Source organism: Haliotis rubra, unplaced genomic scaffold (assembly GCF_003918875.1).
Source record: "Haliotis rubra isolate DU_JTF1 unplaced genomic scaffold, ASM391887v1 Scf396, whole genome shotgun sequence".
Taxonomy (NCBI): Eukaryota; Metazoa; Mollusca; class Gastropoda; order Lepetellida; family Haliotidae; genus Haliotis; species Haliotis rubra.
This window is the reverse complement of record NW_025767075.1, coordinates 296,219-314,734: the sequence shown is the minus strand read 5'-3', so window position 1 is coordinate 314,734 and position 18,516 is coordinate 296,219. Positions and strand designations below refer to the sequence as shown.

Sequence of the window (18,516 nt, the reverse complement as noted above, 5' to 3'; positions counted from 1 at the left end):
GGCTTATGAAACCACCACAAAATAATCCAAACGTCCGCTTGTCAATGATCCTGTTGATAACGACCTCATGCTGCCCAAATCAATTAATTACTGGCCACGTTTTGTTGTCGTTAAAACAAAAGATAACACACCATTTATGTTAAACCCTTTCGCTGTGTCTAAGAGTATCCAAGGCATTGTCGGAAGAATGTGAAGAATATTACACGATTACGGTCGGGTGCGCTGGTGATTGAGTGACGTAAAAGACCAACCTGTTGAACAATGACCCTTTTGTTGGCATTCCAGTTTCTGTCACGGCTCGCAAGACAACACGGGCAAAGGAATCGTAAGAGATCGTGAACAATTCCTAGCAGACATGTAGGAACTTGATATCATTTCTGAGAAGAGAGATCAAGGTGTACTCTATGTCAAACTTTTCTCAACCCATACAAACAATAAAACCATTAAAACTAAAACCTATCTGTTTTCCTTTTCTTCATCTACTGCTCCTAAATTACTTAAGACTAGGTACTGTAATATCAATTTTGACACGTACTATCCCGAATCCTCTTAGGTGTTTCAAATGCCAACAGTTCGGCCATGGCGTGAAAACTTGCACAGTGTCTGTTGTGTGCGGTCACTGTGGTGAAACAACACACACACTCACCAGAAGATTGTGACAATTATGTCAAAAAGTACAACAACTGCGCAGGGGATCACCCATCTTTCTCTCAATATTGTCCTGTTTGGAAACAGTAAATGGCTGTCAATAATAAATTTTACCCAAAATCATTGCAGATGCAAAACAATGGTTGAAAACTCAGAACAAACATCCATTATCCAGAAAACAAATCTCACCTGTCACATATAATCAAACAGCAGAATCACTTCCTGCTACATCTCGAATTCAATCAGTCAGCTCCAGTACATAAACCATCTTCTCAGTCGACAACAAGGTTTCGACAAATCGTTAAAACCAAACGTAAAAGCTAGATTCTTCCAAAAACTTAGTGACAGAACCCCAAAAGGGTAAGAAAATATAATTCAATTATTCCACAAATATGGGTCACTTGAACTCATGGACGTGTCTGAAAATGTCCATTCTAGGGCATATAGAAGATCTCCAATAAATCCCTGAGGATCTGCACAACTCTCTAGCGGACATAAATATTGCGGGCATTGATTCCACTGATGCCAAAGCTGTAGCATACAATAATACTTTGTCCGAGGTCGTCGATCAGCATGCACCACGGAGGTCTTCCACCATAGTTATTAGACCTGCCTGGATGACCGATGACATTCTCAAAAGAGATGGCACTCTATTGGACTGGTTGTACATAGACAACTGTTTCTAGCCTGTAGACATAGCACCAACTTCCTTGTACATAAGTCCAAATTGCCTCACGTGAAAAAGCAAATAGTCGACAACAACAAAAACACTAAAAAGCGGTACAGGATTGTTAATCTCCCAAAGAAACAAAGGCTGATACAAATATGAAACTTAGGTTGAGTCTGTCAAAAGCTGGGAGGGTGAATCATATATATTTCAACCATGACAGAGCTCGATGCCTGTCTGACATGACTGAAGAACAAATTGTCAAGGAACTCTGTCAGCAATCCGTCACAGCCGTAAAACGATTCACCCTCAAAAAGGATGGTGTTGTTCAACCAACGAACACCTATCTCTTCACATTCGCGCGAGCAAACATCCCTGACTCGATTAAAGCTGGTTATTGTAGCATTGGTGTGGAGGTGTATGTCCCCAATCCACTCCGGTGCTACAACTGCCAAAAGTTTGGACATGGATCCAAGTCCTGTCGTTCCTCTGCTGTTTGTTACTGCTGTGGTGACAAGCATGAGGGCAACGACTGTACTAAGGAAGTGAAGTGCACAAACTGCGGTGGTAACCATATGGCCCCTTCCAAGTTCTGTCCAGTATGGAAACGCGAATCCGAGATCCTAAAGATCAAGCACAAAGAAAATATCTCCTTTCACGAAGCAAAGAAGAGGGTTGCAAGTTTAACTGCAGCCCCTTCAACCATCACCTACTCTTCAGCTGTCTCCCGTCCTACTATCACTACTGCAACCATCTCATGTCAAACCGACCTGACATGGATCATGTCTTCTCAGCCAACTGAACTCAACACAACTGAGCCCATCTCAGCAACTCCATCTCCAACGCCAAGAGTCAAAACTTCTGAATCACAAACACCAGAGCAAATGCCAAAACCAGAGACAGAAACTGCGCGCAGAAAAAGGGGAAAAAAGAGTCTAGAGACACTAAAGCAACTCGAACAACCGCCAAACACAAAACCAAAGGCCACCTCTCCCTCAGAGGTCCCCATCGAGGTCCATAACTCCTTTGGCCCTCTCGATATGGAGGTAACTCCATCTCCACCAGACACCAATAGGAGTTCATCAAACGCTTTCTCACGTTCACGTGACATGTCACCAGTGGAAGCACCATGAATCCACAAAACATGATCCAATGGAATTACAGAGGACTTAAGAATAATTATAATGAATTACAGTTATTGATTCAAGACTTCAAACCATCTGCGTTTTGTCTCCAAGAAACCTACCTAAAAAGGACCGATAAATTTGACATCCGTCGGTACAGTTCCTACCACTCCTTTTCTCCTCCCGGTGTAAAAGCTACAGGAGGCACTTCTATCCTGGTGAGGCAGGGCATCCTCCATAGCCCTGTTCCACTTAACACCAACCTACAAACTGTTGCTGTCCGCATAACTCTGAACATAGGGTTTACACTATCAGATCTTCAGAACTTATACGATCAACTCCCAATGCCCTGCATAATCATGGGCGACTTCAACGGCCATAACCCCCTATGGGGGAGTAATGATACAAATAGTAAGGGAAAGATCCTTGAAGAATTTCTCTCCAATAATGATGTATGCATCTTCAACGATGGATCAAACACCTACCTCCATCCTGCCACTGGATCATACACTGCTCTCGATCTATCCCTTACAGATTTCTAATCTTTTAAATGAGTTTGAATGGTCGGTCCATGACGACCTTTGTGGAAGCGACCACTTCCCAACAATTCTTACTCCTATCAACCCCACGAATGAACCACCATCAACAAGATGGAATTTTACTAAGGCCAACTGGCCTTTATTCCAAACACTATGTTCAGAAAAACTTAAGCCGGACAACTTCAGGAATGTTCCTGACCCCATGGAACTAATTTCAGACGTCCTAAATGCCATCGGAGACAAAAGTATTCCTAAGTCCTCTGCAAACCCGCACATACGCAAACCATGGTTTGATACAAACTGCAAACAAGCTAGGAAAATAGGAAGAAGGCGGAAAATATTTCCGACAACATCCTACAGTGCATAACCTGAATGCTGTTAAAATGACAAATGCCAGGGCAAAACGTACCTTCAAACAAACAAAACGCCGCTCATGGAGGAAATATGTGTCCAAAATCAACTCCCGCACACCCATGTCCAAGGTGTGGAACATGATTCAAAAGATCAAGGGCAAAGGGTCAAAATCAGGAGTTCACCACCTGAAAGATGGGGACTCCCTTTTAACAAATAAATCTGAAATTGCAAACAAACTTGGCGAAACTTTGGCAAACCACTCCTCCTCATCAAATTATAACCCTCAGTTCCAGAAATATCAAACCCAACAAGAAAAAAAACCAGTCAATTTTAACTCTGATAATGGGGAGGATTACAACGAAACGTTTTTCCCTCCATGAATTACGTACTGCCCTAGGACAAGCTCACGATACTGCCGCAGGAGCTGATGAAATCCAATATCAGCTTCTGAAACACCTCCCTGACATAGGCTTGGAAACACTCCTAAATGTATTTGATGACATCTGGACATCCGGACACTTCCCCCCTTCGTGGCACAATGCCATCATCATCCCTATACCAAAACCCGGTCGCGATCATACTGATCCCTCAAACTACCGTCCTATATCACTAACTAGCTGTGTTTGCAAAACCATGGAGTGCATGGTCAACAATCGATTAATCTGGTACTTGGAGACCAATAACCTCCTCAGTGACCTCCAATGTGGTTTCCGAAAAAACCGAAGTACCATTGACCATCTGGTGCGTCTGGAATCATTCATCAAAAACTCCATTGTCAACAAACAGCATGCAGTATCTATCTTTTTCGACCTAGAAAAAGCATATGATACAACATGGAAACATGGTATCCTAAAAGATTTACACGAGTTTGGATTGAGGGGTAGATTCATATCTCGGTTTCTAAATAACAGACAATTCCAAGTTCAGGTGGGTTCCACACTGTCTGACTACTTCCACCAAGATCATGGCGTCCCCCAAGGCAGCATCCTGTCTGTCACACTTTTTAGCATCAAAATTAACAGCCTCACTAACGTTCTGAACAGTTGCGTTGATGGGTCCCTTTTCGTCGATGACTTCAATATTTCATGTCATGGTAAGAACATGCACGCAATAGAAAGGCAGCTACAACTCTGCCTTAACAAAATCCAAAAATGGGCCAATGAAAATGGTTTTAAGTTTTCAAAATCCAAAACGAATTGTATTCACTTTTGTCGTAAATACAAACCACACAAGGATCCAGACCTAACTTTAGATGGTACTCCCATCAAAGTAGTAGAAGAGGCCAAATTCCTTGGACTCATATTCGACCGCCACCTGACATTCTTACCACACATCAAATATTTAAAAACAAAGTGCTTGAAGGCTTTAGACTTGCTAAAAGTAGTTTCAAATACAGAGTGGGGAGGGGATCAGACCACCCTCCTTCACTTGTACAGATCATTAGTCCGCAGGAAACTAGATTATGGCTCCATTGTCTACGGTGGAGCCTGCAAAAGCAATTTAGAAAAAATAGACTCTATCCACCACCAAGGACTGAGGCTCGGCCTGGGAGCTTTTAGGCCTCTCCGGTAGACAGTCTATATGCGGAGGCCAATGAACCTTTCCTTGAACAACGCCGCATTAAACTCTCACTGCAGTATATCACTAAATTACGTTCACATGAGCCCAATCCAGCATACAATTGTGTTTTCAACCCGCTCTATGAAAACTTATTTCCTAAACTGCCAAGCCTGGTTCCACCACTTGGAATCAGGATCAAACCACACATATCTGCAGCTAAAATTGATCTCGACAGCATTGCACCGTACCGACTTCTGTCCTCAACAAATCAACAAATCCCTTGGTGTTCCAACAGGTATACAACCAGTTACGTTCGAAGTATAACACTCACAGATCAATCTTCACAGACGGATCCAAGGACGATGGCCAAGTTGCCAGTGCTACAGTCATTGGAGCCAAGACTGTCTCGTCTAGGATCCCCGACAACAGTTCCATTTTCACTGCTGAAGCCAAAGCTATCTTCTCAGCTCTGACCTACATTCAACAGCAAAATCAGTCCGAAAACTTCATCGTATTTAGATTCATTATCCTGCCTTCAAGCACTTCTAAACGTGACTTCAAGTCACCCAATCATCCTGGACATATTAGAACTGTACAACGACCTTTCTACTAGCCAATATGACATCATCCTCTGCTGGTTGCTGGGTCGCGTCGGCATAGCAGGTAACACTAAGGCCGATGCTGCAGCAAAAGCAGCTCTTGAAAAGCCCCTATCTCCACTGCTTTCAAACCCACTATCAAAAGCTATACTCGGGACTTGATGCAAAAAAGGTGGGACACTCAAGTAGGAAGAAACAAACTCCATGAATTGAAACCAACAATCGGTTATACCTACTTGGGTTGCCAGTCAAGACGTGATGAAGTAATTTTACGACAATGTCGTATTGGCCACAGTCGGTTTACACATGACTATCTGCTAAAAACAAATGGGGATGGACCCCCCGTATGTCTCTCCTGCGAAGTCTCACCGTCAAGCATATTTTGCTTGACTGTGTGGATTTTACATCTGCAAGGGACTCGCATTATCACGCAACCAATCTGAAAGATCTGTTCTCCAGCGTGAGCGCTCATCTGATACTAAACTACCTGAGGGAAGTCGATCCATATCATAAAATGTAACTGTGTAATGTCAATAACGAATGTACCTGCTTTTCAATTTAGTGCTATGACATTCTCTGTTCTAAAATGACAACGTAATGAATGTATGTCTTTGAAACGAAACCACTTTGTACTTACAATGTATATTAATGCAGACTTGTTCTCGTCACTATATGGCTGGAATAATGCCGATGTGACGTAAAGCCCAACTCAACTCAACTCAACCCCACCGAAAATACGTACACACGAATCTGACGATTCGTTGTCTTCAGAGGATGAAGTCCAAACAACTTTCACCAACCCCGATAATTGGCCTCGGTACCTTGTAATGTGTGCACCTGATGGGGGCCCTCTCAAGTTGAATCCCTTTGATGTATCAAAGGGCATAGAAGGATTGGCTGGAGAGGTGAAAGAAATAAAAAAGTTGCGTTCTGGTTCCCTCCTAACTGAATGCAGGAAAGAAATCCAATCAAAGATTCTCAAAAAAACAAACATTATTAGCTAATGTTCCTGTGGAGGTGTCCCCTCACAGGACATTAAATCATAGCAAAGGCAGCGTCCGTGATATTGGACGTTGCCTCTCAGACATGAGTTAAGGTGACATGGTCACAGAGTTACATTCTTAAGGCGTTAATCATGTCAAACGCTTCACTGCTAAAAGAAATAATGAGCTCTTCCAAACTAATACATATCTCTTCACATTCTGTCTGCAAGTCAACCAACAATCACTGAAAGCCATTTATTGCAGCTTAAGGGTTTAATACTTTTTTCCCAGTCCATTGGCACCCATGAAGGGCCACCTCCTCGTGGTGGGTGCTGGGTCACGCTAAGCGCCCTTCAACCCCCCGTTGTGGACCCGGGGGGATATTTGGTCCACCAACCCGTGGGTTGCGCCCCTGTGTCGGTGGAGGACGGGATTCTGGTGGTTGAGGGAACTGGTTCCAGGAACAGTATTCCTTTGCCCAACACACCACTTCGGCCCTGACTTCACCTAGACGGGTGGTAGAACTGGCCTGGTTCTATCAATCGGCTGGTCATGCCAAGCCCTGTGTATGTATATTTTGATACACACGTTTTAGACACTTTGGAAAATGTTTTCTGAAATGACTTGGCTTCATGTTTATGTTTTTTGAATTTGTAAATATTTCACTTTTGTAATTTGCCTAGAGTACTATACCCAGAAGGCGGTGGCTCATGGGCCAATCTGGTGGAAAAATTAATCTTTTAGTTTTTCTGCTTGAGTATATCATCCGAGTATCCTTGGTGCTACAAGTTCGAGATCCACTTGTGTTTAGCATTGTCCTTGTGATACTCGGTGGATGGTGGGGAGCTCGGATGATGAACCATTAAAAACTAACCATGGCTTATCAAACTCCAAACAAAAAAAACAAACGTCCTCTTAACAATGACCCTGTTGATAACGAACTTAGACTGCCCAAACCAACTGATTACTGGCCACGTTTTGTTGTAATTCAGACCAAAGATGATACACCATTAAAATTAAATCCTTTTGCCGTGTCTAAAGGTATCCAAGGCATTGCTGGCGATGTGAAGAATGTTAAAAAGATTATGTTCTGGTGCGTTGTTAATTGAGTGTGGCAAGAGGCACCAATCAAACAACCTACTGAACACTGAAACTTTTGTCGGCATTCCCGTCACCGTTACGGCTCACAAGACCCTGAACACGAGCAAGGGAATCGTAAGAGATCGTGAGCGATTGCTGGCTGACATGTCGGAACTAGATATCGTTTCCGAAATGAAGGATCAGGGTGTACTCTATGTTAAACGTTTTTCTACACGTAAAAACGATACAACCATCAAAACCAATACTTATCTGTTTTCTTTTTCTTTACCCATTGCTCTAAAATCTCTCAAGGCAGGTTATTGTAACCTCAATGTGGAGACTTACATTCCAAACCCTCTCAGGTGCTTTAAATGTCAGAAGTTTGGCCACGGCGTAAATACTTGTATATTGTCTGTTGTGTGTGCTCACTGTGGTGAAAAGACACTCACAACAGAAGATTGTAACAGTACTGTCAAAAAGTGCATCAACTGTGCAGGGAACCACCCAGCTTACTTTAAGGACTGTCCCATATGGAAACAGCAAGTGGCAATCAATCAAATAAAATTCACGCAAAACATTAGTTTTGCAGATGCCAAGAAACCAGTCCACGGCTCAGAACAGACAGACAGTTATGCTTCCATTGCCAGATTAACAGCTGAGGCAACATCTAGAGTAACTAAAGTATCTGCTAGTTGTCAGACAGACTTAACCTGGGTCAAAACAGAATCTCCTAAACCTGTCTCGCCTGCTACATCTACACAAACTGTAAACTCACTTCCAGGTACATCTCGAATCCAATCAGAGACATCCCCTTATCATGAACCATCTTCTCAGTTGTCCACAAAGTCTCAGCAAGGTCTCGTTAAAACCAAAACTAAAAAGCCAGATGTTTCCAAAAAACTCAGTGGCAGAGCCCCAAAGGGGTCAGATAATCAAATTCAATTATTCAACAAATATGGATCTCTTGAGGATATGGACGTGTATGAAAACGTCCGTAGTAGGGCACATAGCTTGTTGCCCACCAAACAAGTGCGGGGAAGATCCCCAATAAATCCCCCTAAAAGATAGGTTATCAGAATAATATCCTACAGTGGAATTGCAGAGGACTAAGGACTAATTTTAATGAATTGCAGCTTTTAGTCCAGGATTTAACACCATCAGCGTTCTGCCTGCAGGAGACCTATTTAAAACAGACAGATGATTTTGTCCTGCGTTCTTTGAATGCATACCATTGTTTTTCGCCTCCGGGTGACAGGGCCACGGGCGTATCTTCAATCTTAGTCAAACAGAATGTTATCCATAGCCCAGTTTCACTAACTACTCATCTGCAGGCTGTTGCAGTGCGAATTACTTTACATGTTGCGTTTACATTGTGTTCTGTATATATCTCTCCGTCTTCAACGTTTCACAAAACTGATCTTCAAGCTCTATATGACCAACTCCCAAAGCCCTGTATTATTATGGGAGATTTAAATGGGCACAACCCACTCTGGGGTAGTGTAAATACAAACGCTAAAGGTAAACTACTGGAGGAGTTTTGTTCAGACAATGATTTATGTATTTTAATGATGGTTCCAACACATTTTTACACCCTGGTACAGAAACCTATTCTGCTCTCGACTTATCAGCCACGAATTCAGAATTACTAAATGAATTTGAATTGTCAGTCCATGATGACCTATGTGGAAGTGACCATTTTCCTACTATACTAAAACCTGTAAACCCAACTGATATTACTCCATATTCGAGATGGAACTTTAAAAAAGCTAACTGGCCTTTACTTACCGGATTCATGCTTAGAAACCCTTTTACATATTTTTGATGATATTTGGACTTCTGGACAATTTCCTTCTTCATGGCGCGATGCTATTATTGTACCAATCCCTAAACCTGGACGTGATCATACTGATCCTTCGAATTATGGACCAATCTCATTAACTAGCTGCGTTTGCAAGACCATGGAGCGCATGATAAATAATCGACTTGTGTGGTACTTGGAAACTAATAACCTTATAACAGACATTCAATGTGGTTTCCGTAAAAACAGAAGTACTATCGATCATTTAGTGCGTTTAGAATCCTTTATTAAAAATGCCATTATTAAAAAACAACATGCAGTGTCGATCTTTTTCGATTTAGAAAAAGCATATGACACCACATGGAGTCATGCTATTTTAAGAGATTTACACGACTTTGGATTGAGAGGCCGTTTGCCTCTTTTTATATCACAGTTTTCAACGGACAGGCAATTTCAAGTTCGCGTGGGTTCTACCCTGTCTGATCATTACAATCAGGGTCAGGGTGTCCCACAAGGCAGTATTTTATCTGTCACACTCTTTAGTATTAAAATAAATAGTCTGTCAAAGGTTTTAAGTGATTCAATCGATGGATCTCTTTTCGTGGATGATTTGAATATTTCTTGCCGTGGTAAAAACATGCGAACTATTGAGAGACAATTGCAAATTTGTCTCATCAATAGTTCGCAAATGGTGTCTTGAAAATGGGTTTAAATTTTCGAAATCCAAAACCAATTGTCTACATTTTTGTAGGAAATACAAACCCCATAAAGATCCTGAATTATCAATAAGTGGCACACCCATCAAAGTTGTCAAGGAAGCTAAATTCCTTGGTCTCATCTTTGACTCGCATCTAACTTTTCTTCCCCATATCAAGTCTCTAAAAACTAAATGCTTGAAGGCACTTGACTTGTTGAAAGTCGTTTCCAGTTCAAAGTGGGGAGGGGACCAAACCACCCTCCTTCATTTGTATAGATCACTGGTCCGATCGAAACTTGATTACGGTTCTATCGTGTATGGTGGGGCCTGTAAAAGCAACCTCAAACTACTTGATTCTATCCATCACCAGGGTCTAAGACTTTGTCATGGGTCTTTCAGAACCTCCCCCATTGACAGTCTCTACGTTGAGGCCGATGAGCCATCTTTAAAACTTCGCCGTATCAAATTGTCCCTACAATATATCACAAAGTTGTATTCTAATGAATCCAATCCTGCTCACACTTGCGTTTTTAATCCTCTTTATGAGGACTTGTATAATAAAAAACCTTCACTTGTTCCACCTCTTGGGATAAGAATCCAACAATATATTTCTGCTGCTGGCATTGAGTTGGAGAATATATCTCCTTCTCGTCTTCTTTCTTCTCCTCCTTGGCAATTAGTGAGGCCACAGGTTGACCTAACACTGACAAAGTTAAAAAATTCCGAAACTAACGAATTACAGTATAAACAAGAATATAATCAATTAAAGAATAACTATAATACATACAAATCCTTATTTACGGGTGGGTCCAAGGATTGTGGCGCAGTGGCATGTGCCACTGTCATTGGATCCAGAACAATATCTTCTAGAATACCTGATAACAGCTCTATATTTACAGCAGAAGCAAACGCCATCTTAACAGCTCTTAAATATATTCAAAGACATCCCAAACATAAACAATATATAATATTTTCTGACTCTCTTTCTTGCCTTCAGGCGATTAAAAATCTCTCTTCCAAACATCCACTTTTAATTGAAATAATCGAATTATATAATGATCTTGCTACTGGCCACAATGCGACATCGTCTTTTGTTGGTTACCCAGCCACGTTGGCATTTCTGGGAACACAATGGCTGATCTTGCTGCCAAGGCAGCACTCAACAAATCTGTGACACCACTTCTTATTCCATATTCTGATTATAAAGCTGGCATTAGAACTTACATCCGTGATCTGATGCAGCAGAAGTGGGACACCCAGGTGGGTATCGATAAATTACATGAAATAAAACCCTATATTGGTTATACCTACTTGGGTTGTCAGTCCAGATTTGAAGAGGTCATCATGCGACGATGTTGTAACAAATTTCAAGTAAAGTAAACGCCTCTCTAAAGAAACTATGTATCGAAAATTTATTTGCGCATGCCAATATCAAAGGTGTGGAATATGATCCAGAAAATCAAGGGTAAGGTCTAAAAATCTAGCATTCACCATCTGAAAGATGTGAACCAATTATTGACTAATAAGTCAGATAGCAAACTAATAAGTCAGATAGCAAATATGATGATAAGACACTGGCCAAACATTCTTCCTCATTTAATTATGTACCTGTTGTATAGGGGCTACTTTAAGAATATATCGTCCATTTTGAATTTATAATGAGACACCTGGACACCTGGTGTGTCTATGTTTAGATGATGAGTCACTGCTCTCAGGTCTATATTGAGAACTATGTTGTGAACATCTGGTGTGTCTATTTTTAGAATAATAAAAGGTCCCCCCGAACAGCCCTCCATACACAGTTTCAGTCACTACACCTAGTGATTACACATTGTGGATACACTATCAGTGTTCCTTTTGCAACCCTACTGACTACAGTTACTGGGTGTAAAGCCATTCTTGGTTTAGACACTGTACTGTGCGGACGTGTTACCATTGGTCTGGGATATCATGGATGTGTGTGGACATTACCCATTCGACAAGACACTCGATTGCTGTGCAATCAAGACTGAATGGACTTCATTCCAGAAAAGACTCGATTCGTTTAAAGACTGGCCAGTGCAGATGAAACAGAGTCCTAGTCACATGGCTCAGGCAGGATTTGTGTACTTAATCAGAGGGGACGCTTGCAAGTGTTTTCAATGTGGTCTCGTTCTTAAGAACTGGGAAGTAGATGATGATCCCTGGGCCGAACATGAAAACTGGTCTCCAGATTGTCCGTATTTGGCCCTGGTGGGAGTACCTCAGAAAGAGGTGACCCGTTGGGGTAGTCATGTGGATTTGCAACCAAGAGTGTGATGTAAAATGTGTGACTATTGGAAATAAATCAATGTTGAGAGTATGTCTGCCTTGGTTGTCTATGTATAGTATAAATTGAGGTTGACTCAATACTAATCTCACTGAGATCCCATCCATGATAAGAGTTTGTTTGCTAGAAATAGTATGGCTAGGTACGTGTTGAAACATTTCGAATTTTTAAGGTTCATGTTAATGTTTCAAGACATTGAGGAGATTCGACAAGACATCTTAGAAATGAACAGAGAACAGATTCTTGCCATCAATGGTATTATCAATAGGTTATTAAAGGGAAGATTACCAGTGACTCGATATGAAAGGCGTTGTTTCCTGAGGAAAAATGATAGAAATAACTATTCAGCGGTGTTACGAAGATTAGTTCACCCCCTGTGGACGACAGGCAGTAGGTGGGAGAGTCTTTTTGCCAGTAACATGCCAATCGTAGCATTTGTTTTGAAACCACAGTTTGTCAATGCACTTAGAGATGAGGCCATTCAAAATGCCTGGTTGTATGATAGAGCATCGGCTTAGTATGTTTGGTACACCCGGTTTAGTTTGTCATAGTACTGCATCCGAACCATCCTGGCAGCGATGTTGAAAGCTACACCACGCCCAAGGTCAATGAAGATATCTATATAACAGGCCCCAAGGGCTATCTAACTTCATTTAGCCGTGGACCAGTGACAGTGACGCATCACCTCAGGCCGTTTTCATCATAAATAATCCACGATACAAACTCTTCGTACCGGATGCCGAAAAATGGACACGATTTTACATGCTCAGGGCTGAAGGGAAAGGAGACCCTTATCATTCTATAACACGTGGAGGAGAAAAAGCTGGTGTTAGGCAAGGTTGTGTCCTAAGCCCTTTCCTATTTTCGTTTTTTATCAACGATCTAGTGTCTGAGATTAACCATTCATGTTCCACTGGCGTCCAATTATATCCAGATCGTATTGAAATATTTATGTTGATGTTTGCCGATGATGTGGTGTTTTTCTCAGAGTCAGTGATTGGTCTACAGAGGCAAATTAATGCTTTAGAAACCTACTGTAATAAATGGTCCTTAAATGTTAACTTTGATAAAACTAAAATTATGATTTTTAAAAAAGGACCTAAACTATCAAAATCAGAAAAATGGACATATAAATCAGCTATGCTGGAAGTCGTTACATCGTACCAGTACCTTGGAGTATCATTTAATAGAACTCTAAATTGGTCCCTCTCTGCCAAACACATTTCACTTAAGGCAAAGAAAGCTTTAGTGTGTATTACAAAATGCCTTTGTAGCTTTAAAGACTTGTCATATGATGTCTATTTCAAAATATTCGACTGTAAGATACTACCCATATTATTGTATGGGTCAGAATTATGGGGCTTTCACAAACATGATTGTCTGGAAGGGTATTGCTTTATGCATGTAAACGATTCCTTGGTGTGCGAATGTCTACACCAAATACAATTGTCCTTGGAGAAACTGGTAGATATCCTATTCATGTGTACACGCTAAAACGCTGTATTGCTTACTGGCTTAAGCTCCTCTCCATGCCCTGTTCACGCTACCCATTTAAAGCTTACAAAATGTTATGTAATCTAGATTTAAACGCAAGCGCCGAGCGTAAAAGGTTTAATTGGGCTACGCATGTAAAACAGTTTTATTTAGATTTGGACTAGGTTATGCGTGGATATGGCAGGGGAGTTGGAAATAAGCACCAATTCTTAAATTTACTTGTAAGAAGAAGCAAAGATTGCTTTATACAGGAGTGGCATGCACAACTCCAAAATAGTCCCTGTACATTTACTTATTCCCTATTAAAAGAAGACTTCTTGTGTGAACCATATGTACGTTGTATCAATATCAAGAAAGTAAGACAAGCCTTATCACAGTTTCGTTCTGTTTATTATGATTTAAGTTGTTATAAGGGAAAATTTCACAAGAAATCTACTGTGTGCAGATATTGTAAAATGAATGTCTTGGAAGATGAATACCATGTACTGCTAATTTGTGACTATTATAGAAACATTAGAAGCAAATATATACCCAGTTACTTTACGAAACAACCGTCAAAACATAAATTTATCAAACTGTTGTCAACTTCTAATCGTATATTGATTGAAAATATTGCTTTGTTCATATACCATGCGATATTGAAGAGAAACCCACTCTGCTTTTGAACTTTGTATATACCTGTACTATGGGCCTGTGGCCTTCAGTTCTGAATAAAGATTGATTGAGAAAAAGCTGCCATGTTGTCTGTCGATCGATATTTGGAACTGTATGATCCAGAGTGGAAGAAAGACAAACAGAAACCAGAAACCACAGAACAACCTAAGATTAATTTCGTTACCCCTACTCAACAAGTGGTCGAACAAGCCAAGGCTCTTATTCAGATGCAGAAGAAAGGGGAATCTAAAGTTGGAAGTTCCTCCCAGTTTCCCATGAAGAAACGGAAGACGACTTTTTAGATAAAAGCAGTCAGTAGACATGGTTCCCTACCATTTAGACTCGGACCACCATGCAGTCAACAACGTGTCCCGTGTGCTATATGACTTTTTCCAGGACAGACAATATGTTGAGACATAGAAGACAGAAACATCAACAACCCTCTCCTCCTCCTCCTCCACAACCACATCAACAACCCTCTCCTCCTCCTCCACAACCACAGCAGCAGCAGCAGCAGCAGCAACCACATTCATCAGAAAGTATTACCCAGTCATTGGAAGAATGTAGGTTGCGACATCCATTAACCATGACTGTCTCAGGGCCAACCTCCTGTGGGAAAACCTACTTAGTGGAACAGATTCTAGAAAGGATGAACATTAAACCTTATCCTGAACGTATTATATGGCTCTACAAATGATGGCAGCCCTTGTATAATGCCATTCAAACCCATGTTTATCCCTATGTGGAATTTCATCAAGGCATTCCTTCTGATCTCGAAAAGGATGCTTTTCTAAACCCCCATGTGGTGAACGTGGTTATCCTCGATGACTTAATGTCGACAGCGAGCAAAGATCCACGCATTACAGATCTGTTTACGGAAGGAAGTCATCATCGTAATCTCTCAGTGATCGCCTTGAACCAGAATTTGTATTTCAGTAAGGATCCCACACAACGAAGAAACTGTCATTATCTGCTTCTGTTCAACAACCCTATCGATCAACAACCCATCATGACTTTGGCGAGGCAAATGTATCCAGGTAACACAGACCATTTCATGGGGCTGTTTCAAAGGGCTACCCAGAAGCCTTATGGCTACTTGTTGGTTGATCTAAAACCCCAAACACCTCCCCATATGCGACTTTGTCCCAATGCATTCAGTTTAAAAGGACACCTCCAAGCCAGGACAATTCAGTCCGAGTTAGATGTTCAGCGTGAGCAGACGCGTGAAGACAACCTCTCAACCATGTCATCTTGTGATGCCTGTGGACTCGTGTTTCAAGATGTGCAAGATTTGCAAAAACACAGAAGAAACTGGTGTCCCGAAAAGTCTTCAGTGCGTCCTCCTGGGATACCCCAAGTAAAAAGGCAGTGGGAGGAAGACAACAACTTCTCACCTGTAAAGAGACCACGTCCTCTGTCGGATTGTGACTATTGTGGTCAAGTGTTTAGCACTAACCATAATTTACAAAGACATTTACACGATAAACAATGTCCTGAAATGGAAAATGAGGACGATGATGTTGAATCATTAAGCGATGTCACACATGGCAACAGGAAAAATAAGATGGCTGATCTCGAAGAGCAAGGGATAAGACAAATGTATTCACGTACACGTGAGCTGAATAAAGACTTCTTGGATGAGAAACGACAGCTGTACATAAAAAGAGGTTTAAACTAAGACATGATTCAAGCCAAACTGAACAAATTGATGTGGAGCACCCTTAAAGAGACGTATGCCCGATTTATTACTTATCTGTACCATATGCAGTATGGTCCAAAGACAGAAGGAATAATGAAACAAGTAAAAGACAAAAATAATATGTATCATGAAGTGATTTCAAAATTGTACCAATATAAGTCTTGGGTCGAAGGCATGACCGAAGATGAAGACATAACATCTGATGAAGAGAGTGAAGGACAGGTGGATGATGATGAAGAGTAATAAGACAACAGATGTAAAGTAGGCATTTGGGAGAGCTCCTATCCTAATGTCTACTCATTCGAAACGGAGCTAATAAACAATGAAATCTGTATATCTCTCTTGTTTCTTAATGTATTGTTCCTCTGGGTTACCCTTCAGTAACCCATGCTTGTCATAAGAGGCGACTAACGGGATCGAGTGGTCAGGCTCGCTGGTTGACACATGGCACATGGTGTAGAATGACGCTCATGCTGTTGATCACTGGATTGTCTGGTCCAGGCTCGATTATGTACATTATGTACAGACCACCTCCATAGAGCTGCTGAGAGTGTACGTGACTCACTGAATGTATTGCTGTAGGATTGACATAAGACAACTGTTGTGCAATTCTTGGTTTTTATAATACCAATTTCAACCCTATTTCACTGAATCCACATATTCTTAACATGATCATACTATTATCAGACATACAAGTTTCAGTTTAATCGTCATTCCTGTTGATTGAATACAATGTAACCACTGTTTCAGTTCATGGTATTGAAGATAACAATTGTTACAGTTCATTGTATTGAATACAACAACAATTTTAATGATCTGAAATGAATATATTTATATACATATATAGGGTGACAGTTCGTAGACGCGGTGAATTCGTAACCAAAACCGGTTCGTAGACGCGGTGAATTCGTAACCAAAACCGGTTCGTAGACGGTGAATTCGTAGACGTGTATAAATAATGGAATATATAGTTTGAATTGTACTTAGATGTTACTGAGAATGTTTATAACGAAGTTGTTATGCTTTTTTTTCAGTGATACGAAACTAAGGGCAGCTCAAGGGCAGCTCAAGGAAATTATGAATGAATATTTTCCCGTATGCTTTGTTTTCAGTGATACGAAACTAAGGACAGCTGAATGAAGAGTCAACGAATATTTTCCCGTCTCTTGTCTACACTTGTTTTAAATGTATTTTTATATATCGGGTTTGTGTTGTATTTTTTATTTTCAGTGATACGAAAATATTGTTACTATGTGACTGTATGTGTAATAAAGATGAAGCGTCGTAAAATGTAAAAAGACAGACAACATTGTTATGGAAGAGTGATAATGTAATATATTTAACAACAATGTTCAAAACAGCACATATCACAGTAGTAACACAGTCACTCAGTGACCATTGGCCCATTTAGTTTCGACACCTCCCTCAGCAGCTGGGACACGATAATAGTTGTTGCCTGGAAATCGTCCCATAATCTAAAAAAATTATCCGCCTTGGCACGCTGGCCAGCATGCTGCCTTCTGTCCAGCTGACCGTCTGTCACAAGGCGAATCTGCAGGGGAAGCAGGTCAGCCTCTCGGAAGAGGAGGGGAAGCAGCCTGTAAAAAGGTAGGCAACGTCGCCCGGAGAGTTGATTTAAGCGCCTGTGCCAGCTTTCCAGGTCATTGTCCGTCCGGATGGCCGTCCCAAACACGCTCCAATTTGTGATGGTCCACACAGAGCTTCGAATCCATGTCGACTCAAAATATTCACAGAGGGCGATCAGATTCTGTGTCACTGCTTGTTGTTTGACCTTCATAAATGCTGGCTCGATATGGGCTGAGTCGAGGAACTGCAAGCCCATAAGCTTTTTGATGAATCTAAAAAACAAATTATAAAAATGAGAAATGCAGATAATTTTTTAAACAAGATCATCTGAAAGATAGTAAAAAGAAACAAAAAAATATTCACCTGTGTGTTCCCACGTCCTCGTCGTAAGCCGTAGCCAGACCCAAGTTCTGCACTTTCCAATAAATCGCCTGATTCATATGGAAGGTGCAGCCCTTGATCTGGACGGCCGGAAAAACTCTGTTAAAGCCTCTCCAGGTCGCCGCCTCAAAGTCTGTGACCATTTTTTTCAACAGCTACGTTGTCCATTATGTCGTTCACCGCGTCGAAGACCTGTTAAACAGATAATTACATCATTAATTGATGACAATGAACAGAGTACAGTAATTAGATTAGCTATTATTTAACTACTTACGGCCACGTAGTCCTCTATCTGGCGCCGCGACATCAATGCAAACAGAAGGGGCACTTGTTTCATCGACGAT

At 41.2% G+C, this 18,516-nt stretch overlaps 1 protein-coding gene across 1 annotated transcript; it reads right to left on the bottom strand.

The window, feature by feature from the left end:
- Positions 1 to 17,100: 17,100 nt before the first annotated feature.
- Positions 17,101 to 18,239, bottom strand: LOC124286932. Its single transcript, XM_046723388.1, has 2 exons — positions 18,155 to 18,239; positions 17,101 to 18,063 (listed from the first exon to the last, which is right to left on the bottom strand). The coding sequence occupies exons 1-2, from the start codon at positions 18,229 to 18,231 to the stop codon at positions 17,589 to 17,591; spliced, it is 552 nt and encodes a 183-aa protein (XP_046579344.1). The 5' UTR covers positions 18,232 to 18,239; the 3' UTR covers positions 17,101 to 17,588.
- Positions 18,240 to 18,516: the final 277 nt, after the last annotated feature.